We start from the raw sequence: 27,512 nt of genomic DNA on the forward strand, positions 1-27,512 counted from the left end.
AACAGCTCAATCCTTGTACCAAGGCTACTTCTTTATTAACAAGGTTACTTTATCATCAAGGTTACATTCCTTAGTACTTTTGGTGAAGGACAAAGCCACAGGCTTTAAAATAATCAAACTACTTAACCACGTGCCAATGTCTCCATGCACTCTTTGAGGACCCAAAGTATATTCTAGCAGAGCAGGGAAGAATTACCTTTTCTGGTTCAGCTCCAGCAAACTCCATTCACCCAGAAGCTTTCTGGCTGTGCTGAACAGTCACTCCAGCCCCTTTATCTGGCATTCAGTAAGTGCTGCAGTCATGTTCTAGAACAGCTCACAATCCGAGGAGCAGATGGGAAGAAAAGCGGGCTAGTGACATAACAGTTGGCTAAAAGTCCGCTTGCAGCAGGGTGCCAAGAGCAGGTATTCAGACAGATGATAGCACAAGAAATAAAGATAGAAAGTGAGAGATGGGGCAGACTAAGGCTCAAGACAGAGGAAGATGCTTCAAATATATTATCAAGGCAATCATCCCAGCAGGCTTACTGTGTTTTGATCATCTGTTTATCTCTAAATAGGTCTCTTCATGCTGTGCCTCCTCTGATCTTCACCAGCTGGTTTGCTGGCTAATGTCACCACCCTAGAGATGATTCGTACTAAATCCCTTCTGTGATGCTGGAGTCAAGATGCACTTGCTCCTGGCAGGCACTGGGTTTTCTGAGCTTGCTACAAAAATTCTCCTACAGATGCTCAAGCAGGAACAACAGCCCTTGGAGACAGCTTCATGCAGCGCAGCCCATACTTTACTCTGCCCATAAATCTGTGGCTGTACCACAGAGCCAACAGGGCAGGCTGAGTTGGTCTCCGGAAACATGCTCCTACAGGAGGGTGAACCCAGAACAGCTCATCTCAACTTCTAAAACAAAATCACAAGCACTGCTCTGCTGCAAGGGGAGCCTGGCCAGGGTGGCCACCATCAGCGTCAGAACTCACCGCCAGTTCAGCTCTGCAGGCTAACTGCTGGCCTTCGTGGAAGGGGCTACGGCAGGCAGAGCGCACAGAACCCCAGTGTGCACCCTGTGACATCCTGCAACCAATTCATTTCCACACTGCTCTTATCCTTCAGGGCTCTCTGTGCAGGGATCACTAATATGATACATATACTGTTAAATCAACAACACAAAGGGCAAGTCTAAACATCTCCAGCAGTTAATTCCTAGAGAGGGACCCACCCTTTGGACTTCCCACATATACAAAAGATTCTCTGATTCCAGTTTGGATCCTGTTTCTGTTGATGTCTGGTTAAAGGATTATATTTAAGCAGGACACCTCTCAAAAAGTGCCTTGCATCTGTAATTGCTAATTTTTATAATGATGCATTTCCAGTTTTAATCCACATACACAGTTTAATTCCTCATGCATACTGATCTATGAGATCCTCAAACAAAGGCAAAATATTATTCTCCTCTGCAGTCACTATAAGTTTGAACTGCTTTGCATGTGCAGGTTTGCTTTTGTAGGGTCAATAACACGGACCTGTAATTTGGGAAGCAAAGAGCACTAACAAGCCCTTGGGGAGAAACAGTTATGAAACTATAGTTATCCCAACCAAATTCAGCCTAGATTGTGTCCTTCCAACTGGTCATCCAGCTCTCAAAACTGTAAGAACATCAATATTGGGAGCGAGCCTTTTGAGATAGATAACTCATATGTGAATGTGAACAGCACTTTGCCCCATGGCCCTTTGGAGGACTACTGGTCAGTAAAGTTTGGAAGCTGCAGCTGGTACTTTCTGTAAGTTGATGAAAGCAGGGCTAAAATTTAAAGCTTTGAGAAAAGTCTGGCTCTCTCCTTGCGAAAGTATGTGCACATCCTAAAGAGCTCTTTGAGCAAACAGGTGACCCCCCCATCCCCCCCGTAATTATCTGAGACTCTGAAGTTGATTGGCTTCTGAGATGCCTTGCAAAAAGATGCAGACAGTCTCGAGTTTTGGAAACAAGCACCCACTATGCTGCTGGGACAGTGTGTTATTGTTACAGGAGTGTCTCTCAACAAAACTGTATTGAGCGGCGAGGATGCAGTTCAGATTAGGTGGAATGACTCAGCTCTCTCGCAAGGAGAAGGCAGGGTTTGTCAAAGCCTTACCTCATGATCGGGGATCTCAGAGGACAGCGTTCTCCCAAGGATGACCCCAGTCAAGTATGTCCAGCAACGAGCTGTGTTGGCAAGGTTGTAGCCTCCTGTCTCCAGCAAGAATTGAGATTTTTGGAAGGGGAAAGATGGGGGAAAGGGAAGAGAGGAATGAGAGAGGGAGAGATTTTACTAGAAGGAACAAACTGTGGGGGTAAAACTAGCAGTTCACATGAATAAAGCCTTTTTCACCCACTCAAGCCATGCACAATCACTGTATTTTGCTCTTGTTGGCTACACAAGAACAAATCCAAATGGTCCTGTACAAAAGGGGCACATCTCCAGAACCGAACCACAGGTCATTCCAGTTACAGCACAGGCCAGCAGACAGCCTCTTCCAGTCACCTCTTCAGACCTGGCTCGAGCCCTCAGCTCTGTGCACTGGGCTCTCTCCTGGTGATGAGGAGGAGTGTTCACATGGAGGAAAGCAGTGCAAAGACAGCAGTGGAGACTAGGGATTACTGTTTTAATGTCAGTCTTTGTCCCATGAAGAGTGATGCACAAGCTCAATCATTTGTTGGTGCGCTCTCCAACACTACCGTGTGTGAGAGGACAAATATGAAGCTAATTAGTTCAACTTGTGACTGCTTCACCAGTAAATGAGGTCTCACAGTGAATGTGGTAATGGTCAAAACTGGGCATGTCCTCCCAAGGAGGAACCCTAGCTTAAAGCAATCCTGTGAGAGACTCTCCAGAGTTTTTCCCAGCAGTGAAGACTGAAAGGAGAGCGTGATCATATTTTTCAACTTTCACCTCCCTTTGCTTTTCAGCAAGCATTGACTCCATCCTGCAACTTCGAATGCCTCTGCAAGCTGCGGTGGTGGGATGCTCCTTTGTTGTTTTCACCACGAGAAATAGTTTTCTCTCATTTCTTGGCAAAAGTGTTGGGGTTTCTTTTTGTTTGAAAAGTATCTTCCGCAACACACGCACACAGTCACAGCAGGACTGAACATCCGGAACTTTTCCAAAATAGCCTGCACCAGGCACATTAAAGTTTAGGCTGAACATACTATATCTGATCTTCCCCCTTCCTGAAAAGAACAACAGCTAGAATTGATGAGGCTTCAAGCACAGAGCTGGGAGGCTCTCCCTAACACAGAGTGCTTTTGATTGTTCTGAAATGCTCTGTTGCAAGAGGCCTGTACTGTGCTCTCCCCACTGGACAAGCAGCTGGTAACACAGCATGGCAGAGGCAACTCAAACTTAGCTTTCACTGGGCATCAAGAGTCCTGCTATACCATGCAGGCAGCCAGTCCTTTTCTCAAGCCCCTGCTTGAATCCAAAAGAGATCATTCATTGCCAGATGCCCAAAGCAGGTTTGGGAACACAGCGCTCACTTTTAAAGAGAAGCCCTGCAGGGCTGATCAGCAGAGCTCGGACTCAAAGATGGCATTGAGAAGCCAGGGTCAGAGTTCATTGCGGTTAAAGGACTTTGCTCTCCTCAAGAGGAGCCAAGTAACCTTTAACTCAGGATGCTGGGGTCAGGATTGAGACTTGGACCTGCTGATACCAAGGATTTCATGTCTGTGTAAAAACAGCACTCTACCAGCTATACAGAGCCTTCCTCATGATAACCATACGAGCCACCCTCCTAAATTCAGGTGGGTTTCAAGCCCAAAGGGCATGCTTCTCAGAAATGGTCACGAGAGGACAAACCTGTTATTCTATGAACAGCATGACACATGTGCGTACTCACCTCCTCCCAGGATGAGAGTTGCCAGTTGCCACTGCAGAACGTATTTCAGGCACTTGCCCACTCCGTCAGGCGTCATGTTAAAAGAGCACATGGGATCTCCGGCTATTGTGTCTGCCCCCAGCTGCAGCACAACTGCATCTGGATTGAACGCAGCATACACCTCCTTCAACACCCTGCGGAAAAGAAGTGGTGGGGTTTACCACAAACACATGTTTCGAAGGGACGCTGTTGTAGACAGCAGCACTGCAGCATTCTGCCTTTCCGGGTGCTGGCGCGTTCAGTTCTGAGATGGACAGAACCTGCCCACCTCCTAAAATGCCAGGACAAAGGTTGTTCTGGGTGTCACACAGCTGAACATTTCACATGTACTGCACATCGGCAGCTTTAAAAGCCGTACAGAAGCACTGAGTCCAAGCCAGGGCCTTCCCACATATCCCCAAACCCTAACTGGCCCACAAAAAAGACTTCACTGCCTCCTTGCCAGCAGTTACTTTAACAACTCCCAAAAGTAAAGTGAAAATAATACTCTAAAAAAAGACCCTGTGACTTCCTGAGACAAGATCTCAAAGAGCTGGGTTTCTCGCACTACACAGAGCTAGGGACCAAGGCTTTAATCAGATGCTGTGGGATCAGAGTTGGGCTAGGGAAGCCTGGTCCTTTCCCTCCACAGACCTACTCCCTGAAAGTCATTTGATGCCTCTCAAGATTTCCTGAGCGTCAGCATTTTCTACTTCAGACTTCTCACGTCAAACCAAATCCCCCAGAGAGTTTGCCTTCACCCGAACTACCAAACCAAACTGCCTTTTTCCAGATCCTCACTTAACTGTGTGTTTGACATTCTTCAGAGCTCCCAGGGGAAACTCACCTGAGGCTGCACAAGGGTTTAAGCAAATCTAAGTTGCCCTGACAGAGTGCTGCCTTTGCTCCCCACCCTTGGCTATGCTTTCCCATGCCCTTCACATACCAGCCATGCTCCCTCTGCTCCCAGTTACCCTCCCCTTCCATCACTCTCTACCACCGAGTTTAGCCCTCTGAAAGGGCTCATCAGCTCAGCTGTAGCATCATACCACACATTTTACAACATCACCCACTCTGAGCAGAAGGGCTGGAACCCAGGGGCATTCCTCCCTGGAAAAGTCAGAAGGAGGAGCGGTGTCTGGTGAAAAAACACTCCTAAACTGTCAAACGTCTCTCACAAAGACAAGATAGGACAAATAGAGGAGGACTCTGTCCTGGTTCTCACTCTACCCTCTCCCTTATGGCTCTTCAGGCAGAAACACATTTCCCTGAGGACCTAGCACATGCTAGAGTGTGACAAGGATGGCATCCTGTTGATCATTTGTTATTAGAAACATTCTCTCTTGGAGAAGGCAGTTGGGCATGTCATGCATTTGGCTTTACTTCAGGAGATTTTTGGTATTAAGAGGAACACAAAGGGAATAATACTGTTCCCAATGCTGTGCTCCCTAGCACAAAACACAAGGCAAATAAGGGAGAAAAACATGTTCCTTTCTCAATAGTGTTTTTATTTTCCTAAAGTAGAAACAGATGTGATCCCTGGAATAAATGCTTCTGCCTTGGCTAAGTGAGGAAAACAGAGAATCTAAGTATCTCCAGATCTTATTTGATGTGCAATTATAAACCAGTCTGGTGTCAAACCAGAGAGCTGCTTCCCCATGACTATGAGCTTACATTTACACAGCATTCACCCCAGGCAACTTCTCAAGTCACTTCACTGAGACAAGGAACCCCACTGAGCATAATGCAATCTGTGAAGGTAGATGACTGCAAGGTTAAGGCCATCAGCTCTACAAGCACCACAGATTAAGGGCTGCCCTAAACACTGACATACAGGCACCTCTGGAAAAAAACTCAACCCGCATTTAGGAGCAGAAGGCCATGCTACACTGTATAGGCTTCATTTATGGCAACTGTAAGGAACCACAAGAATCATTAGCAGCTGGAGAAGAAATAAATATAACCACACGATGACCTACCAACAAAAGATAGCGTAGGGTTGTGAAAACAGATAAATCCCCACTAGGAAGTTGATGCCAGCGTCTGCACGCAGGCAAGGGGTGTGTGTTGGGTTTCCCCCTCTGCTCACATAGCCCTCCCACTCCAAGGCGCAGATCGTACTACTCCTTCTGGGAGTAAGGAGGACTGAACTGCCTTCCTTCAAGGGCTTCTTGGCACTTCCTGCTGCTGCTGAGGGCTTTCATAGCCTGCAACCAGACCTCTGCAAGCACAGCTAGCTCCCCTGGGCCGTCTTTGGGACCCTCTTTCCCCATCTCCCTCTGACACAATTACCCACTTTTGCTAGACAGGCATCAGACAGTGCCCAACTCAAACCGTTTGTTCTTTCCTCGAGATGCTCTGCATTTCTCAAAGATCAACCAGAAAAGGGCAGAGGCACATGAAACAACATGGACAGTGAAATGTTCGCCTCTCAGCAGCAAAGCAAATGCTCGTACAGCCCCCTCATTGATGTGGCTGTTGCCTTATTGCGCAAGGACAGCCACTTCCACCAAAATGCAATTGCTACCACATGAGTCCTACAATTATTCCCCAAAAGAAACTCACCCGGACATAAACAAATTGTTTCAAGCCACTCTGAACTAAGCCTTGAGCCAAGACTTCCTACTATTTCTCAGCAAGATCTCCCAGCAAGGAGAGAGAAGAGTCTTTCAGCACATCCCTGCAGGTTTTTGTTGGCTGCATGAGGAGTTTTGAATAAAGTTCACTGTCTCCCAGGGCTTTTTATCTTCAAAGCACATTGCAGATATTACCTAAAGGATAAATATCTCCCTGACATGACAGCACTGGCCTGTAACTCCTGGGATCTCCATTAATGCATGAAGATAGTTTAGCCCCCTTCTCACTCTGCACTGTGCTCAGGCAGAGAGTAACTCTTTCTGGTGTTTTGGGAAGTCAGCAGAAGGGCTTTTCTGAAGTCTCAGCTCCTTCCAAATTTTTACAGACACTCATATGCATGCAGGCTACAAGCTTGAGCAGACAATAAAGCTAAACTGACGGCGCACCAGCAGGGCAGTCCCTTCCACCCATCCCCTTTCTTTTGCTTATGCTTGAGCTGCTCTGATCCCACAGTCAGCAACTTCAGAGAAGTGCACTAATAGAAAGTTGCTCACCAGGGTTAGTTTTCTGCTGGGTTGACTCCCTGAACTGGTTCATTGCAAGGTCAGCCCAGGGGAAAAAGGGGAAAGGACTGGGCAGCCAAGTGCAAGGAGGAAGGAATGGGACTCTTCCCCCCTTCTGTCAGCATCCCTCAATAAGGTCAACTCAGTCATGCTGTCAGAGCTCCATGCCTGTCTGGGAAAACATGCTCAAGCATCTGAAGAAAGACATGTAGTCAGCCTCAGGGTGCAGTTAAATGAGTCCCTCCGGGTCCAGCTGTTGCTGGTTCAGCATGGGCAAGCTTAGCTGTGTGCCGTTGTCCCTAAAAACTAAGACATCAGAAAGAACTGAACAGAAACTCCTGATATACCTCCAGGCAAAGGTAAGACTCTAAACCCAGCTAGAACAACTGACTTTGCATCAAAATGCATCAGGAGTGTGGCAGAGATCTCTCATGGTTTCTCAGCTGTGGGTGCAGTAACCTCTGACCTGTGACAGCTACCTCCGGCGGGATGGTACGTCCCCTGCTCGCTCCCCTCCGTCACTGCCGCCAGGGAACTGCACAGCCAGAAAAGAACCATGCAGCCTGGACTCCTGCACACCCCAGGCCCATTACATAAACATTTGCTCTTTTAGGAAGTCCAGTGACTTCAGCTGCTCTACACACCAGAATGGGGTTTGCTCACAGCCATGTTTAAACCACCAGGTCAGGCAGCGTAACACTGTACTGTAACCAGTTGGTTCAGATCACAACAAAGTGTATTCAGTTGACACACCTGCAAAGGGGATGTTCTGCCCCTGCTCTAACAGGAGTTAATTCAGGGAAGTCTCATGAGCCATGTAGGTGACCCCAGCAGTTCCCTCCTGGCCCAACCAGGGCAGTGAGCAAAGGCAAGGCTGCATTGCCTGTCCTTGTAGTGGAGATGAACAGATGCTGCCAGTTTCCAGACCTCTCCAAGACTTGTCTTTCACCAGCATCCAATTCACTCCCCCTCCCCTGGAGCCCCCAAAGAAAACAGGAAGCATCTGACAGAGAAGTAGCCTTTTGTTACCCACAGAGAGGTCAGAAGAACAGCTGAAAGACTCAACGGCTGATGGGGAGGATGGAAGAAAACAGGCTTCTGCAATTTCTCAAGCAAACCCGGAATGGCAGGGAAAATGTCAGTGCCTTAGCAGGACTGCCACTGGAAGAGGACCAGTGCTGCTCAATGTTTCCTCTCAGTGTCAAGAGATGGTTGTCAGTCTGCAAGAATGGGAAAGAGCTCCCCAAACCAGGGGTCTTTAACCTACTTGGATAGATAGGGTGACTGAGCACTGGCATAGGTTGTCCAGAGAGGTTGTGGGCTTTCCATCTTTGCAGATATTCAAAAGCCATCTGGACATGGTCCTGGGCAGCCTGCTCTAGGTGACCCTGCTTGAGCAGAGGGTTTGGACCAGGTGATCTCTAAAGGTCTCTTCCAACTTCAACCATTCTGTGATTCTGTGATTGTGACGTACTCCTTTGACCTCCAAGACGCTGCATCCAATCCCCACCAAGCCATCAAGCTATATCCACTGTCTCCTTAACACTGACACATGGCCCCGGCTGCTCCTCTTTTCTCCCTCTCCGCAAGCAGACAAGAACCAGAGCTTCCCAATGGCCCAGGGACCTGCTGCTCTCAAAGTGCCACCGAGTTCTCTCCATGCCGGCTCACCTCCTGGTTCCCACGAGCCTGCCACGCTGCTGCGAACTGCCTCTGCTTTGTACGTGTCCTAGTGAGATCCAGGATACATTAAAGCACATGTGACAGCTGCAGTGGGGAACAATATCAGCCTTGTCTATAAGCTAAAGAAACCAGCCAGCCTCATTTCCACACCTGGAATGCAGATTTGAGCTGCTGGTTGTGCCTGACCCCACCATATGCATGCAGCCTACTAGCACAGATACGGAGAAAAAAGCATGATCCACTGGGTTAAACAGGACCTTTTCACAAGGCTTAGGCTTGGGAGTTGTTCCAAAGAAAGCCTTGATCTGGATTCTCCGCCTAAGCTTCAAAATTTCACCCCAAACCTTGAAAAGCTCAGAATGTGAACTTTCTGCAACAGTTGTTTGTGGGACTATATCTATTTTAAACTTCCAGAGTCTGGAAGTGCATTTAGGATCTAAGCTCTACTCCGTGATGAAAACCAGATCAAGCCAATGAAGTCCAGATGGTGGGCTAGGTCTCTTGCTGCATTCAGCCTTTACAGGATAGGAAGTTGAAGATCCTAACATGCCCAAGCAGACCCTAAACCCCGTTGTCAAGCCATGTTCCTAATCCCCACAGCCTCCAAATAACACAGTCATTCTGGGATCTGTACTGCTCAGTGCCTAAACCCAATGGCCAGATCCAGAACTGATCTCATATAATTATAGCATTTCCATTCCCATCCCATAGGCACCAATGATATCAGTCCAGAGTTATTGCTGGTCATAGTCTAAGGTCAATTATTGGAAAAATTAACATGCTCAGCATTTAAAACAGGCCAAGCATTCATCTGGATGCCACGGTATGTGTGAAGCAGCCAGGCTGAATCTTCCCCTGAATGTTCTTCTCCATAGAAGCAGCGGGGACAGCTCTGGCCTGTTCCCAACATTATTCCCTCAAAAACTGATCTACAGTTTTAGTCTCTGAATGGCCTCCAGCTTCCCCTTTTTGCTGTTTTATGCACATGCCAGGGAACACACCCAGCACATTGCTGCTGGCTGCCTACCAACCCACAGGGCCCAGGTTTTGCTCTTGCCACCTGTACTCAGAGATTTCCAGTGCTCCAAAACTTAAGAGAACTGGGAATGGGAAAAATAAAACAGGCCCGGCCAGTGCAAGGCTAGTGGGGAAAGCAAGCTGGAGGGGGACAAGGGAAAGGCGGCTTTTCACAAGGCTGTTGGCTAGTGCTACCTCTGAGACATGCAAGCCCTGTTTTGGAAGCCACAAAGTGCTTTTTAAGCCTTCTGCACTCTATGCCTAGAGGGAGCAGTCTCTCCTCAGGAGGCTTCATTTATATACCTGTACTGTGTTAAAGAGCCCCACTAGATACATGACACAGGCACACAATAATTGCATTTTCTCCTGCATTTCACATGCTTCACCTGCACTTGAGCCTCTGACCCCACCTCCCCCTGCCGCTGACTGCGTTAGACAGGCGCTCCGCTGGGAAGAGGTTACTTGCCTCTCTGCTGACATCCTCCTTAACACTGAAATGTGTGGAAGGACAAGTCAGTAGGCACCCTTGACCCATCACGGCTAGTACCAGGCAGCTAGGGGTACTGTGAAAGGGGTACTGCAGTTTCCCTTATTCTAGCCCTATTCCTGCAAGTGGGAAACCCGTGCTTCAAAAAAAAAAGAGCCAAGCCTGGGATTTCCAGTCTGGGGCTCATCTACAGGATTCACAAGAGGCACTGAAAGAAAGCCAGCCACCTTTCAGGAGACTGAAATCGGATCTACAGAGATCCACGTTGCCACTAGGACAGTGCAGATGCCCACATACTGACAGAGGTGGGAAGCCCTTGCTTAGCTCCTGAAAGAACTTAAAAGGAAGTATTACTTTTCCCTCTCACCAAAAGCCTGCTGAACAGGAAACAGCACATCAGATCAGATAAGGAGGAACTGGCCCTGCTTGTCCCATATTGTGCCTCTGAGAGCAACCAGCCTCACCGCAGGCAACAGGACGAGATGCCCATTCCATGGTCTTGCCACCAGGAGGTCAGCAGGTATCCCAGTGAAAGGCAGACCACCTTCAGAAACAGAGTCCAAGGGAGCCAAGACAGCTGGCCTCTGACTGCTGTGAAACAACACGTCCCATCCCAACCATTCTTTCTTCACTGTGTAACTATTAATAATACACTGTAAATACAGAAATAATATCTTCTTTCTTGATCGCATGCAAGGCATGCCATAGTATTGCTGCTATAAAGGTTTTGCCTGCTTTCTTTGGAAGTGACTTATATTACTATCTCGTTTCTCCACTGAAATAATGGACACGACAAAACCTTCAGATAAGCAGATCTTTGTCACACAGCTCAGCCTGCCCTAGCTAATGCAGAATCCCTGCTACATCCATGCCTATGCACAGTGTTAACACAGTGGGCGTGCATCATTCTTAACAACACAAGCAAACACCATTCAGTTTTTTTTCTTTTTTAAACATTATGGATAGTACTAGAAGAGAAATAGATGATTAAATATCTCTTCCTGGTATAATTACATGCGAGTTTGTAGTATAAAGAGCTACAGCAATTTAAAATATCTCAGATTTCTCCTCGTCTTTTGAATATATATGTCTTTAAATGTCTCTGGATTATTTCTTAGTATAGTTTTCTGCACTTATGTTTCTCACATGCTGCATCTTTTGAGCTGCAAAAGATTAATATTTAGATTCTAGGTAAATGTACTGACATACTATCAGAATTGATTTGATTTATTAATTTGGGCATTTGTGGAAGGTGATCAAATGAGTGAGCTATTCTGGATGCTCTTATGATTAGCCAGACTCATCATAACTTTTCTTTTGACGGAGAGGCTATGTGAGCAGCGAGGTTCCCAGAGGGCTGTGAGCGGAAACATGCCTTGGATACATCTCTGCACAAGTTACAACTGTCGCATACTGCAGCAGCTCGGCATCCAGCGCTGGTGCTGTCAATCTCACTATAGCTCAGAAGCTTTGCATCTCTGGCTGCCTTTGTCTTCAAACTTTTAAAGACACGTCAGACTTTCCAGAAAAAAAATAAATAAATGTCACCCTTTGCCCCTCTTCCACACAGTAGCTATTATTAACAACGTATTTTAACTGGAGCCCAAGTCATTCAATTTCCAGAAACAATAGGCAATTATCCCTGTGCCATACCACCCAGAAGCAGGATAAGAGTTTATCTACTACAAGAAAAGCAATCAAACACAGTGTAAGCAAGCAGTGTAATTTATGGAGAGGCAAGTTCAAAGTGCACATGCTGAAAGACTCCAAAAGCAAACTTCCTCCTTATTTATTTATATCATTGTGCTGCAGTGGATAAGTCTCCATAGAGACAAGGGAAGCAGTTGTCCCCAAGACACAGGGAGATGAGATGGTTTTGCAGAACGTTTCCCTGGCTTTTTGTTCTGGGAATGCCTGAGCTGGCAACACCTCCGCAAAGAGGAAAGGCCTGCCAAGGAGCAGGTCTTCTCTCACCAGCAGGGGACACTGAGGAGAAGAATATGAGGAAATGCTCTGCGCAGGGTGTAATCAACCTACAGAAATCCATGTCAGAGGAGGTCACCAGCTCCAATCTCAGTCCAGCTTTGGAAAGCATAGGCAATTTGAGCCTGTGATCATCCTCTGACATCAGCTGGATGAGATACCCATGATCACGTACATGACTATCTCCTGGCCAGGACAGAACTCTACCTGTTTGCCCATGAGATCTCAGAATTTCTTTTTAGATGCTTTGTTGACATGCAGCTTGAAACCTGTGGTAGGTTTTGATGTCCTTCAGCTGGGAACATACGCAACAGGTAAGGCAACCCTCAGCAGGAAGAGGGCTACCATACCACCAGCAGTGGCGATCAACAAGATGGTAGGAGACATGACCACAGTGTGACTGCCCTACCAGGCTATAAATCCTGAGTGGTGTTAGCCCTCTGGTGTTACAGCTAAGAGGTGAATGTGCTACCATGTCCTGCAGCCCTGAGCTAAGGTTAGTCTCCCCTAGAAAAGAACAAGCCTAGCAGTTCAGCTTCAGCATAGACAACAGCTTATGAGGTACGTCACCGCCAAGTGATGGAGGGGTCTGCCAGGAGGCAGTTCTATCACCAACAGAAACAGCTTCAGTCTTTCACTCTTCTGGGGTAGACAAAAGGTGCTTTGAAAACACTTGTAGCTCGGCCCCAAGCATATGTCTCATGGATGTTTAGGAGTTCAGAGCATTTATTTGAAGAAAAAGTGTCCAGCCAAGAGTACAAAAGTGTACAGCCAAGAGTCCAGCTGAAGAGTACATTTCCCTTTTCACTCCCTCTTTGAACAAATAAGGCTGACCCATGGCAGAGAGACCCTCCCACCCACGACAAAGGCCTCTGTATATTCAGTCTGCCCAAGGATTTGGACAAGACCTCTGAGATGTCTGAAGATTATCTGTGTTCATTGTAATCAAAAACTGTAACAGGGGAAAGGACAAACCTTAATCTACAGGAAAGATTTTAATTAAAAACAGTAAATAAATAAATAAATCTGTGCTGTCTCTGTTCCCTAAAAATCCCTTGAAAACAAACTGTATCAGAGCAAGAGGGCTTACGTTTCACAGATCTGGTAATATTTCTCATCCTGAATGCCATCTTGAATAGGCACATTCACGCTGTAATAGCGACCTTTCCCCAGGCCAACATCTGTCACGTCACCAGTGCCTGAACAACAGAAATGCCCAAGTTAGTTTAGACGGAAAGGGGATCAGCAACAGGAGAAAAAGGTTTGGGATGTCTCACATGAGAACAGATAGCCAGGGCCTGGCATGCCTGTGGAGAAGTCCGCTTACCATCTCCAATAAAGAAGGGTTTTTAGGCACCTGGTTCTAGTTGTCTGCCCTATGCTATAATGATGCTTTCAAGTCCTGCAGGCTCTCATTTTCACGGGAACCCCTGACTGATGGCAGAAACTATATCAGTCACAGAAAGGCTGCCACAGGAAATGGATCACGGCACCTGTGGGGAAGCAGAAGGCACCCCAGAAGGGACTCTTGGACTTCTGGGCATGAACCATCCAGCTGGGAGAGTTCAGAGACCATCATTCTTTAAGACCAAAGATGGTCCTAAGGTTAAGGGATAGATCAGGACTCAAGGTTTGGGCCCTACCTCTGCCTGATCTCCTTGGACAAGTCACTTAATCTTAGCTCCCCTCAGTAAAAGAGGGAACACACCTTCCCCTCTCGCTTTGTCAGTGTAGTCCAGCCTCTTGCTGCACCCCAGGGCAGATGTACTCTCCCACAGTATCCTGGGAGAACCGATGTAAAACCAATGCCGGTCTCTCACCTCAGCTACTTGACATTACACGTGTTCAAGGGAAGGTGGCAGCCCAGCAGTGGCTCTGCCAGAGACTAGCCCAAACATGCAGTTCCTCCCTTCTTTCTTTCTCCTGGGTCAGTAGGAGAGGCACTTAGACAGGGAGGCAGTGAGAAACCTCTGCTGAACTGAGGGGATGAGAGCTGCCTTTGCTGGGGCCCTGTCAGTAACATGTGAACTGAATTAACACAAACCTCACAAGTTCAACTTGCCTGGAAAAAATCCTGGTGAAAACTTGTGCAGAGAAACAGTCATGACTTTTGAGGTGAAACTGAAGGCATCTTCAACACCTATCAAAAGAGGGAAGAGAAAAAAGTTTCATGGATCTTTCACGTAAGTGGCAGAGCCCAAACACACAAATGAGCCACTCAACAAACAAGGGGCAGTGAGTGGAGCAGGAACAGAACTAATGAAACAGAAAACCAGATGTGGCTCAATAAATCTATCCTTAATAAACAGAGACCTGCATTCAGACGCAGCAAAGGTCACAACTGAAATGAATTTGGCTGGTCTCATGCTAATCATTACTGAATGGATCGCAATACCTCAGGCCAGTGTCCATGTTAGCATCACTGGGCGGCACTGCTTGGCCTGGAAGGCTGGGGGAGGGAGCTGAGGAAGGATGTCTTGGCCAGGGCTTGGCTCTGATTAGAACCAGAGCTACTGGGCTCTCTTGCTCATTCTCAGCACTGCTGCAATTCAACACACCATTTTTTTTTCTAAAAGACATATTAAAATAGCGGGGGTGAAGAGAGGAAAAGAAATAACAGGAGAACTTAACAGAAACCAAATGTGGGGGAAAAATGGAGCAAAATGAAACACACCATAAAAGTTAGGAAAGCAGGAAATGTTAAATGGTGTTGAAATAATGTCCCTGAAGCAAAGAGCAGCTTCAGCAAGGCCCGCTCTGGCTTTAGTTTTATAGTGTCGAGCCTTCTTTTAAAAGCATCATTTATTACTGACTGCTTCCCTCTTGCAATCCTGCACTGGTGACATTAAACAATTAAAAATCATCACTGGCTGTTCTTCTAGGATGGGAGACAAGGGGCTTGGGGAGGTCCTCCTGCTGGAAAGCCTCTGACAGAGGGGATTAGGACACATCGTTAATGCAGTTTGTCACTTTAGATACAAGACCGCTGCCCAGAAGAACTTCATGAGACGGCAGTATACTTTGTAACATCAAGCTGATGAGTAGCATGATGCAAATCTATAAACCAGAAAAAGGCAGAAGTGGATTGAGGCAATTTGATTGTACTGAAAGGAGATAAAGCCACTGCTGTTGCAGCAGATAAACTCTACTGCACCAACAGGCCTTCACCTCTGCCACTGCTCCCTCACGGTCTGTGCTGCTGTGCTGTTTGCAGCCTGCACTGGGCCTTACCATCCCCATGATGCAAATCCAAGTCAATATAAAGGATGCGGTCAAACTTCTGGCGCAGCCGCAGGATCCCCAAGACAGCATCGTTCAGGTAGCAGAAGCCAGAAGCTTCGTCTCTGCAAAAAAACGGCCATGAGGCTGAACATCATCACTGCGACCACCGCTGGTCTCGCCTTTCCCACCTGCACTTTGCAAGGCTCCTCCTTGCAGGGATAGAGAGAAGGATGCACAACCCAGCCAAGGCCCAGCAGCCGTCAAGAGATGGGTCAGGAGCAGCAGAAATCAGGGCTGGGAAGCACAGAAAACATGACTGTTTACACTGATCACTTCTAAGGCCTGGGCTTGCCATCAGCTGGCTAAAGCATCAGCCCACTCTGCTGAGGACAGCCTCTGACCACAGAGGGCTTGGCAAAGTATCTCTACCCATTTCACTGTTGCACAAATAAAACTTCAGCTTTCTGCAGCTGAAGTATTTTAAAGCAATTCAGAGCCACTGGAAAAGAAGTCAAGCCTGCTGCCTACTGTACTTTCCTCACCCCTCTATTTCAGTCCCACTGTGGCAAGAAGACAGACCCCTGTAGAGTCCCAGCTGATCATTTTTCTTTGAGTCCTGGACAGGCACCAGCAGGCATCCCCGTCCAGTCCACTAGCCACCCCATCACTGCTCTGTCTGAGTCACAGCTCCTGAGAAGCTCTTGTGAGTGAGAAGCAGGTTCAAGGCAGTGGGAGGAAACGGTGATACTCTCCTACTCCCTTCCAGGGCGTGTGAAGTTTCAGCCTCTCCCAAAACAACATTCTCCTTCCTTCCCAAGAAAATGGAAACACATGAAGGCCCCATGTGAAGCCCCTCATAATACTGATCTTGGGCTCAGCCAGAGGAGAGCCCCCAGCAGCTAAACAGAGGACCAAACATTGCACGGAAACTGTTATCCTTGACATGCATCGCGGAGGATGCATCATATTCCTGGCACCAAAGGAACAAGAAAATTTATTGATCCTTACTCTGGACTTGCTTCTAAGTCAAGTCCCTGGTCACCACTTGCCATCAGACCATAAACTGGGTTCAGGCACACAGTGAAAAGACACCTACTCATCACAGCTTTGCAAGCTGCCGCCCCAAAGCCAAGCTCCGTTTGCATTCTTTGGCCAACCCCAGACAGCTGATTTAAGCCAAAGCCTTTTAGTTTATAACAGGAGGGCCCAAGCTCCTCTTCCCCATGCTCAAATCACTCCACAGCCCAAGATGTGCCTCTTAGAAATGGTTCTTGGCTTTCGGCTACAGTACTCTGCACAATTCTCCTGATGCTCCCATGCCCATAAAACAGCTGGAGAAAGCGAGGAGCAAGCATAGGGCAGCAGAACTGCACTTTCTGATACTCGCTGCAAATCTCTGTGAGCATGGATTCTTTTCAGGGATGCTCTGGCTCTGTTCATCCATAGTGATGCTGAAAATGAGGATGTTAACAGGTATCCTGAGAATCTTATTTAAGTGTCATTACACTCTATATTCCTCCCTACCCCACAAACAAGCAAGGTGAACTATTTCGTGTTCTGGTCCCCTGCAGTGAGCAATGCCCTGCCTATAGACTGTGAGCAGACAGTCCTTTCCCAACAGCTTCACCTGCCCCTGGCCCAACCTGCACTGCCTCAGGTTCATGTTAGCTGCTGACATTCATCCTGCCCTGGAGGCCAGTTCGCCCTCTGATACAGATCACGGCAAGTCCACTGCAGGTGGGAGCACTGGCAGAGCTCCAGCTGCTAGACTTTGAGTCCCAGGAGGGTCTCTCCCAGCCAGGTGACACATTGGTCAAGATGATAGTGGCTGCCAAAAATCTAGGCCCCATCTCAAGAGATTGAGGGGTTTAACTCCCACTGACACCTCTGTAACCCGAACCTCTCATCTAAGCCAGCACTTGCTGCAACCGGGGCCAAGAGCGGAAGCTTCTGGGAGACAAAGCTAGCGCAAACCAGGCCAAAGAGATGCAGCTTTGCAAAAAGTAGGGACAGCATCCAGGAAACATCTGCTTTTGGCATGCAAAACAAGGCAGGGAGGCACTGCACACATCCTTTTGGAGTGAGGTTTCCAGAGGTTTTTGCTTGGGGAAAGGAAAGCTGAGGAGTTCCTGCCCACACCTAAGCAAAGCACTGTGGGTCCCTGTGACACTCTCCCCACACTGTTACGTGTGACCTCTTTCAGCCTCAAGGCCAAACAGACGAGGACACCTGCCTGGACAGAGGCTGGCCAGCTTCAGAGCTGCGGCTTCGGGCCAGCGCTTGGAATTTCTGCTCCTAGGTTCATGGCAGGGACAAGCTTCGAGCATCACTGATCTGGCACTGCCCTCCCTGCTGGCAATAATGGGCATCAACTCATCATCTCAGCCTCTGCCACAAAAGCATCCTAATAAACTGGGAATTTCAAAAACCCAAGGTGGCAATGGTTGCCATTTCCATCTTTATGGCCTTGGGAAGTAATTAAGCCTGCTCTCCCTTCCACCAACGGCAGCTCTTTGTTGACAAAAGGACATGTACATACCAACTCCGGGTCTTGAGTAAGTTCATATTGCATAAATGCTCACCCTCAAGCTGCAGAAAGAGAAGCAACTTACAAAAAGCCACTTAGTGACAACAGACACTCACTCTTTCTCAAAACAACAGAGCAGCTTACTGCCTTTAGCAGCCGTGCACCCGATTGCAATCAGCTAACTGCATGTCTCCCGACAACGTGCACCTGCTAGATAAGCGGTCTCTCTTTTCGTCTCTCCCACAGAAAGATTATAGCCTGGTCAATCAGCTGCTTGTTGCTGGGTCTCAAATTGCTGGGGCCAAACACAAGACAAAGACACACTTTCAGTTTGGCAGACTTCCGTGAGCTTCCCAGACTGCTGATGCTCTTTGAGGGAAACGAGGAGGTACCAAACACAGCAACTCGAGGAATGAATGCAATACCAATGCTGAAAGAAAAAGAGGAAAGAGCGTCCCTCCGAACAGCCATGCAGCCAACTTGAATTCAAACACCAGGAAGAGGGGAATTACTGTGAGATTAGTGGCTACTGGAGCCAGAAGCATTAAGCAGTGCAATGATTTAGCCTTCAGAAAATTCAGACAAACCTGATAATTTTATTAAAAAAAAATGTGCTTTGGGAACAATTAGATTTTAGCCAGCCTGTAAGATACAGTGTTTCAGTAGTTTAAGAAGTCGCACAGATTTAGACAGAGATGTCATCTGAGAGCCAACAAAAAATAGAAACCAAGGGGCAATAACTGCACTTCTCAGTGGGCAGGAAGGAAGCAGGGAGAAGACGCAAAGAGGCTGCTGACAAGGACCTGCTACAATTACTCCTAGCTTTATTAACTGGCCAGATAGGGAAGTAACAGAAAATTGATGGAAGTTACAAATAAGCCTGAACTGAAAAGCACTGCAAACATGAAACTTGCAAAACATAGAAGAGGAAACAAGGGCAGGAAAGTTCAATTCTGCCTGAAATTTAAAAAACAAAAAAATCAGGTGGGAAATATTCCCACAGAGTCGATGGCAAGAGAAAAGCCCAAAGCAGTGCTGTTGAGCGCCACCGAGATGGGAAAACAGATATAACACATCAGACATAAATGGCAAAGGGACTGAGAATGGGTCATCACACCTCAGAGGCAGATGCTTACAGTCCTTCTGAATGCAGTTACCTACAGAACTTTTCATCCGATATGGTCCAAAAATTGTTGGACAGATTGGAAAGGAGTTCAGAGACAATCAGTCACAACATTCAGGGACGGCTGGTTTACAAAAGCAGACTACATGACTTGGCTAGGACACAACAACATAAGGAGGAGAGGAGGAATCAAAGGTGGTAACTCCAAGATGGCAAGGAAAGAAGGAGCAGCTTGTTAGATTGGGGTCACTATGAGGTGAAATTAAGAAAAGTGGTAAGTAATGTGGACATCAGTATCACATCGCTGTTGGAGAGCAGAGCTGACTGTGGAAAGGGTTGAAACCTCAGCTGTGGTACTAGGTTGGCTAAGATGCTTAAACAGGTCCTGCAATAAGCCATCCCTTTGAGCTGGGAATGGGTCAGATCCACTCCGGCTTCTACGTTTTCACAAGTCTTCACCTGCCAACAACTGGGACATGCTTTAATACCACCGAATCAGGCTTTACAACCTCATGTTAAACTTCATACTTAAACACTGTATTTATGCGTTCTGTGTTGCAGCATGGAGATTGAGAACTGGAGCTCACAGCTGCTCAGGGAGTAAAGGGAGCCTGAGATGTTTTGGAAGCAAGGGTTACAGAGCCCACAGCTGAGAAGATGCCTCCTGACAGCTAAGCCCTTAGGCGCAAACTAGAAATGACTTCAGATCTTGGGCCCAACTCATCCAGAACAGCATTTATTCAGCAGCTGGGCTCCAAAACCTTCCAGACAAAGTCAAACAACTCAGGAAAGGAAAAGGGAGTAGGCTGGAGTGTTGAGAAGGTGATTCTTCTTTAGCAGCCCCACCACATAGGATTTGTCAGGGTAGGGACCCAGGGAACCGGGACAGGAAAGTTGAGTGCGACTGATCAGAAAAAGGACCTTTCAGCACTAACACTCTATTTTAAGCCAGCCTCCATTTTCTTTCCGTTATTTGCATGCATTGGGCCACTGCACTTCCTTCTCCATGTACGCTGCCCAGGATAGCAGCAGCACAGGGCCAGGCTCCCCAAGGACAAGACCAGAAGCAGCTTCGTCTATTATTCTTCACCCTGGTTCTCTTTTGTGGCCAGCACTGGAAATGTTTGTACCTGCTGTTCTGTTGGGTGGGGAGGGGCAGAAGAAAATAAAAAAAGACCAACCCACAACTCTAGTCCCCCCAAATACCCAAGGTCCTGGAAGACAGGTTTTATGAAAATTCAGTAGAGGTCCCACCCCCCTTCCAAAAGCTCCAGATTTCTGGGATGCATCAAGCTATAAAAACTCCAGGTGATGCTTGCGGAAACTAAGACTGCAGATCTCTGGCAGCCAGTGAAGTTTCCTAAGAGCCTGAGCAGCCTCATCACCTTAGCTGCTTGGAAACAGGAACCCAGGTGCCCAGCCCCTGCCTTGGGACTTTCCCATTCCCACTCAAATGTTATAATACATACCAAAAGAGCTGGAAGCTTCAACCTATAAACTTTCTAGAGGCCTGCATGTATCTAAATAGCCACTTGAGCTATTGACAGACAACATAAGGACAGGCTGGGACAAGGAAGCTTCAGGCTGAGTTTGAGACAGCAACTCTTTGCTCTTCTTCGAGATCTTCCACTGCAGAATCTGAGAGCTCTCTCCTAAGGAACAAATTAAACCTCACAGCCTTTGGAGGAGAGGCTGAATGGCAATGGGGAAATGGAAGCATGCTGTAATCACAGAGCACCTCAGAAGCAGCTCAAAAGCTTTAGTGAAACACTTACACTGCTAGCAAGACATTACGAAAATGGCTAAAGAAATCTCCTCTGAATACAGTCCTACTTGGGAATACAACTTTAAGCAAGAAACCCAAGGAGTGTTTCTCAGTGAATTTTGAAGAATGTGCTTGTAGTAAATAGCTAAATTTTTTTAAGCTTGATCCTGCAAATTAGGTCTGGGATCAAAGAATCAAGAACCCTTCCCTAAACACCACCACACTGGCAATTCACTCCACCTGTGTAGGTGCTTTTGCACAGAACGTAATCCAGGATACTGATGCACAAAAATGGCCTGGTGTTACCCTGGCGTAGCTAGGCAAGACTCTACAGAGCTCACCAGTAACTTCTGGAGAAGGTTTTCCCCCCGCTCCGCAAGTGAGAAGCAGCTCACTTGGGCAGGTCTTTTTGAATAAGATGCGTTTTATCCAAGTCTCTCTCTTCAAAGAGCAGGTTGATTTCTCGCTTTCCAACAAATGCCATGACTTGAGGGAGAGGAGGATAACAACAAGCAACAGGCCAAGGTGTGAAGCTGTTTAACACTACAACTGGGAACCTGAAAACAGGCCAGCGAAATTAACTTTTCCCCGAAAAACCTAGTTCTACTTTCAGAAAAGACAAATTTCTGTACTTGTGTCTTCTCTGCTGCTTCCTCCCTTATCACCACTGTTCAGAGCTGTTTGCCCAGTGCCCTGAGAGTCCAATGCAAAAAAGGGATCTTGCAAGATCTGTTCAGTGACTTTTAAAGAAGAGGGCTCCTACCTTTTTATAGCAACATTATTGTCACTATTAAAAAGCGGGAAGGGTGAGAAATTTGGAATCATTTAACTTATGAATTTCACAGCTCCTTATCTACATCTGAATGGAGATGCTCCCCAGCTCACTCTGCTCTTGATAAAGGGAGACAGCCCACTTTTGTTAAAATCCACATTCTCTGAAAGGGTTTGACACTTTTGGTTAGATCAAAAGCTAACGAGTACAGACAACAGATACGGGCTGAATATGACACCTGCAGGAATTTGGACTACTGCGTCTTGCTGGGTTGGTTTTGTCTAAGAAGACAAAAAAAACTATGAGGATAGGAGAAACTATGAATGATACCACAATATCTATCATAAAAGCTAATCATAAAAGCTAAACTCCCAAACCATAAAAAACCAGAAATATCAAAAAAATACAATCATAAAGCTTTTAACTTTGATGATGGAAAAATCTGACAAGCACAGCTAACCTCCACTCTCTTCTCAGACTCAGCTCCACTCACAGACCACAGCAGGGCAAACTAGGCCTTGCTAATGCTGAGCTGGGCTGCATCTCACAGGGGAGTCTTCTCCCATCTACAGGGATGTACACAAGTCTGGGGGCAGTCGGTCACCAAATACTCCATGGGACCTTAAAAATAAAGCTAAAAGGGCACGACTTGAATTTGTTGGAGTTTGTTTGAAAAACCCCTCTCATTTCTGGTGAGGCACCTGATCAACAGTGTGACCCGAGGACTGTCCTGTTAGATTTCCTTCTCTGAAGCACATCAGCCTTTTTTTTTTTTTTTTTTTTTTTTTTGCTCCCTCACTGTTTATAAAAGTCATTTCAGCAAGTGAGAAAACACCCACATACGGGAAACAGACTGAAAACTGACAAATGGCTTTGCTCACCTCTTCCCTGTGCAATCAGTTTGGCGTGACTTACAGTTCCAGCAGTATCAGACACAGGACTAGGCACAACTCTCATTCCTGCCCCAACCTCAAGGTTTGATCCTGGGCTCCTTTGGGCAGAAACCTGCCACCACAGAGAGAGATCTGTGTGCAGCACACCATGTTCACCCACTGAAACCTACCCTGAGGCCTAACTGGCTCCCACACACCTACGCTTTCTCCTGGGTATTGGTGACTAGCAAAAAAATGATTGACAGCTGTCTTGCAACACTGCACTGTAGGCTGAACGACGCCGCAGAGAAAGAGCCATCAAGTGAAGTGCTTATACCCAAGTCCAGGTTCACGCTATTCACGCTTGCAACCGGTAAAAGCTGCCTTCTGCTGGCAGCCTTGCTGAACAACACCAGCATGACCCACAGAAGGGACAAACCACATCTGCACCACGGGCTTATGCCAACGCTTCCTACTACAAAGGCAGCTGCAAGGACAGGCCATTTGTTCCCAAACCCAAGAGGAGAACGGGGCGGAAAACAAACACTCAGCCCCAAGCCTCCCTGCGTTCACCAGGAAGGCCCGCGGTGGCACAACCAGCCCAGGAGAGCACAGAAGCACAGTGCAACCCGTCTGGGTGTGGGTGAGAAGGAAGTATTAAAAGTTTCTCAGTGTGAGCTAATGTGTAATGTTGGCATTACCCTGCGTTATAAACAGGCTTTTGTACACAGCCTAGCTAGGTAAGAAATCAAAGCACAGCAAGTTTGCATCCCTTGAGAAATCACTGGGAAATAAAGCCTATAACTTCTTGGCCCATCCCATCCTAAGCACAGAGGGAATCTCGCCCAGGACAAAACAGACTCTTCTCTGTGCCAGGCAAGACTTTTGAAAGGCTTTGCCAATAAATGCAAACTCTGGGGAACTTTGGTATGAATAAAAATAGTTCACAGCATGCTTCAAACAGCTCCTAAACAAGGCATAAGACTCTTCAACCTAGAAAAGAGATGACTCATGATGGATATAACAAAGGTCTGAAAAATCATAAACAGTACAGAGAAGGCACATAGGGAACAATTATACATTCTGTCTCATCATATGAGAAGTAGGAGGCATGCAATTAAGCTAGCAGCTGACAGGTTGAAAAGAAACGAAAGGTAATACAATGCTTACTGACACCACAGGACTCTGCCACAAGACGTCATGGGTGCAACAATTTCACATGGGATCTAGAAGCGATTAAATAAATCAGTGGAAGAAATGCCTAAGCAGCAGGTTCCCAGCAGAGCAGCACCACAGACTGAGACCATTCGCTAGAGTTTGTACAGCATTATTATAGTTCCACAGAGTTTCTCTGCCGGGCCAGAAAAGCCACTGCTGCAAGAAGGGAAATCTGCACACTCATGTAGAAAGAGCCAGGTTATGCCTGTGACTCGCACTAACTGCTGGGGCTCCTCAGGGAAACAGGGTGGCACTGCAAAGGCCAAGAAGAAACCATACCTGCCTTCAAACACAGAGCCAGCAAAGTGACAGGCCTGCACACGGGGGAGGTTACTAGCACACGGCATGGAAAAGATGAGTAGTCAATCCACTCTGGCATGGAAAATTCTGTTACTTGGGGACAGGGTTGGATACTTTATCTGTACTTGCAGACAGGCCTCATGGTTTGGAGGATGGAGGCATTCAAGTTAAAATAAAACATATACCCCACAGGCCACAGAAGCAAGTGATTTTAGCACTGAAGAACCACAGGACTCAGGGACAAAGTTTCTACTTCCTCTCCTGCTGTTCTGGAGGACTACTATTGACAGTAGAGTCCAGAGCAAACAGCCACTCTCAGAGCGTGGAAAAAAACAGAGGTCAGTACTGCACTATTTCACTCCTCCTCTTATTAAGAAATCAAAAAAAGCCACAAAAGACAATTTGGACAATGTATTGCCACATTCCCATTCTCTTCGGAGTTTGAAGCAATACCAATCACTTGCCTTTCCACAGCCCTCCTCTAGGGACCCCAGTGTGCTTTGCAAAATCAATTCTCACTTGGCCCCCAGGCGATACACAGGTATCACTGGATGGAAGGCTCAAGGAACCTTTGAATACAACCACCCGAGACCCACGTTGCAGTCCATGATAGGATCAGGACTGGGCAGAAACCAGCCTGCTCTCAGGCCTCCGCCCTATACTCGGACCGTTGCCATCTACCTCCTCTCTTCCCTAGTCTACTCTCACACCTTACTGTCTCTTCTAGCCACTACTGGATCTTCTCATCCTGAGGGTTCACAGGGAAGCTGGGAGCTAGGAGGCTAGATTCAGACACCAGATGAAAAAATACAAGGGAAGAGATTGTTTTCTTACTTCTTTGCATGATGCCACCCTCCAGGCCAGTTAATTGCTACCTTGCACTTGCCGTCCAGCAGACACTGGGCTGCAGTGATGGTGGCTCCTCCCACAGCTGCCGCATAGTCAAAGATCCCTTCCGTAGCTGGACAGTCATAACCTGCAGACAAGAACCAGAGCATCAGACACGGAAGGCAATTCCCTCTGGGAGAAGCACATCCTCTTTGCTCTGAGCTATTGGCCTTCAAGCACAGCTCTAACTTTCTGTTCTGAGCAGTCCAAAAAAAAAAAAGGGCACAAGATCCCCACAGCAGGCATCACATTTGGACACACACAGCAGATCTAGGTGCCATAGGTAGTAAAAATAAATGTCAACAATGAACATGCTTTCTTGCATTCAAATCACTCACAGAAAGGTCTTGAGCCAACTTACAAAACGTGTGCCTGGCCTGCTTGGCCTCCTGGTCCCCAATACCAACCTTGCAGAAACACTCTCAGTTCTTTGGCCAGTCCACCAGGAAAGCCCTGACACAGCGACTAAGGTACCTTGCCCCTCTAGAAACTGAGGTGTCCACAAGGAAGACAAGCCTAGATACTCCATAGGTACTCCATAGAATACGATCTTCTCTCATCCCTACGGCAGCCTCCTTGGAGCCATTCCCCAGCTCAGCTCAAGCCCAGGGCCGCTGCTCAGAGCGGCTTCAGAAATTCAAAGGGCAGACTGAGACAAAGGCAGTACCCACAGTTACCTTATTTGCTTTAACTACTACCACACTGCTCAAATTTTATCAAGTTCAGGCAGGCAAGAACCCACTGCTTGAGACATGGGCAAAGCCACCCACCAGGCAAGCAGCAGCCTTTCTGGCTCCTGGCTGTCCACACAAGCCAGCTCCAGGCTGTTCTTCTTAAGTGTCCTCTGCTACGGCAGCCTTGCTGGCTCAGGCAGCCAGTCCTCAGCTATTTTCCAAGGGCAGCACGTCAGGGCCTTGTGTTCTGCTCAATATGCCCAAAGCGGCACCCAAGTAGCAGCGAAAGGCTCTGGCTCCTGGCAGCTATGGGCGCTGCAGAGTTGCACCGAGCAGCACTGTGAGGATGAGAGTACCCTCTGCTGGCCACACCAAAAAAGAGAACTTGACAGGTGACTGCTCACTGACGGAGGCAGGGGGCCTGGCAACACCGTATCGGGCTTGGATCAGGCTGATCCTCTTTGGGAAACAACCAAGTCCTTACAGTTTTAAGCCTGTAGCTCTCTAGCAGATACTTCTGAAAAGCCAGAAAAACCCCATGTCAAATTTGTTTAAACAGAGCCATCTAAATTCAATTCAGCCAGGAAATGCGAACTTTTCATCTGCCCATTCTGGACCCTTGCGTTCTCTCAGCGTATTCAGTTCATGAGTGAAACCACGTCCTTCTCCTAGACACTAACCCTGCAGTCTCACCCACATAACCCAATAGCCAACTTGAGCTCACTCCCTGCCTCACATCAGCTCCAGCAAGAAAAACCTTGGACCTGATACTCAGCTGATCTCCCGCTGAAGATACATGAGGCCAAACAGAATTCAGCTGCCTATCCAGAGAGCTGCACTGGCTCTGCAGGCTCAGGAGGAGTGGTTTTAGGCAATTAACACACACTGGAAGAAAACAGCAAACAGTTCTCAAAGCAAAAATGCACTAAACTAAATAAAAAAAAATGAAAAGAAGAAAGATTGCTCTCTCTGGCCAACACACAAAGCTTCAGGCTGGAAATGAACTGCGCATTTTCCATTCCTCCATCCCCAAAGGCTCCTTACCAAGTCCATACTCCACGGACTCTGGATGGTCATCATCTCCCTCCTCACTGACCTTCTGTAGGTGCTGCAGGTACGCGTCTGTGTGGAAGCTTGCCATCTCCTCCATGGAAGCCACCTTTGGCTTGACTATCCTAGCCAGAGAGGGGGAAGGGAGGGAGTCAGTACAAGAGGCACCAGGGTACTGCTGGGATGCCCAACTTTAATCTCCTCAGGCTAGAAATCCTTTTTTCAGTAATTACTGTTGAAAAACAACTTGCCCTACCACAGTACGCTGTCATTTTGATTGAGAAAGCTGCTCTGTTGAGCTGGAGCATGCCTTTTCCCCCAAGCGCGGCCCTGTCTGTTGTGCCTGCCCTGGCTGAGGAACATTTACAGGTGCTACCTGCATTAACCTTCCCACCTTGCTTAGAGTTTTTTCTCTTTCTGTCTGTTCTCCCAGTTTAGGCCATTACCAGCAGATCCAACATCTTGATTACACTTAGAAGAAATTAGAGTCAAAACCTTAAGGCCAAGCCCAGTGCTCTTGCAGGACACTAATCCACTGGGGCAAGCTCCAAAAAGCAATTCTCCCACGCTCTCAACTCTGCCTGTACTTGAAGCAGAGACAATTTCTGTCCTCAGGAACTTGCACACATCTTTCCTGGGCTTGGGTGTTTTGCAATCTGTCCACTTAAATGCTGAAACATGTTGAAGCCCTCTCCAGCCCCCCAGCCTCTTGGGGCACACAGAGAGTACAGCTCCATTGCTGCTGGAAGAATGCAAGAAGTTAGCAGCTCCAAGCCAGCCTCAGCTGCTGGGACCATCTCTCCCCACTCCTGGGGACAACAGCTCCCCAGATCTGCCTCCGTAACTGTACACATAACCATTTCCCAAACAGACTCTGCCAAAATGACCAGAATTAAAAAAAGAAA

At 47.4% G+C, this 27,512-nt stretch overlaps 1 protein-coding gene across 6 annotated transcripts in view; it reads right to left on the bottom strand.

Moving 5' to 3' along the window:
• The window catches only part of HDAC8 (histone deacetylase 8), a 53,279-nt gene that overhangs the window by 24,154 nt on the left and 1,613 nt on the right, over positions 1–27,512 (bottom strand). For 4 of the 6 annotated variants that reach the window (XM_064518003.1, XM_064518001.1, XM_064518006.1 and 1 more), the window contains exons 3-10: positions 26,602–26,732; positions 24,871–24,971; positions 23,648–23,703; positions 15,428–15,540; positions 14,259–14,336; positions 13,287–13,395; positions 3,869–4,041; positions 2,128–2,222 (exon numbers count right to left, since the gene is read on the bottom strand). In XM_064518003.1, the coding sequence (XP_064374073.1) occupies positions 2,128–2,222; positions 3,869–4,041; positions 13,287–13,395; positions 14,259–14,336; positions 15,428–15,540; positions 23,648–23,703; positions 24,871–24,971; positions 26,602–26,732 (856 nt within the window). Of the gene's footprint in view, positions 1–2,127; positions 2,223–3,868; positions 4,042–13,286; positions 13,396–14,258; positions 14,337–15,427; positions 15,541–23,647; positions 23,704–24,829; positions 24,972–26,601; positions 26,733–27,512 lie in introns of all 6 variants that reach the window. The other 2 variants (XM_064518005.1, XM_064518002.1) reach the window with 1 other exon arrangement.

This window comes from Dromaius novaehollandiae, chromosome 11 (assembly GCF_036370855.1).
Source record: "Dromaius novaehollandiae isolate bDroNov1 chromosome 11, bDroNov1.hap1, whole genome shotgun sequence".
NCBI classification, from domain to species: Eukaryota; Metazoa; Chordata; class Aves; order Casuariiformes; family Dromaiidae; genus Dromaius; species Dromaius novaehollandiae.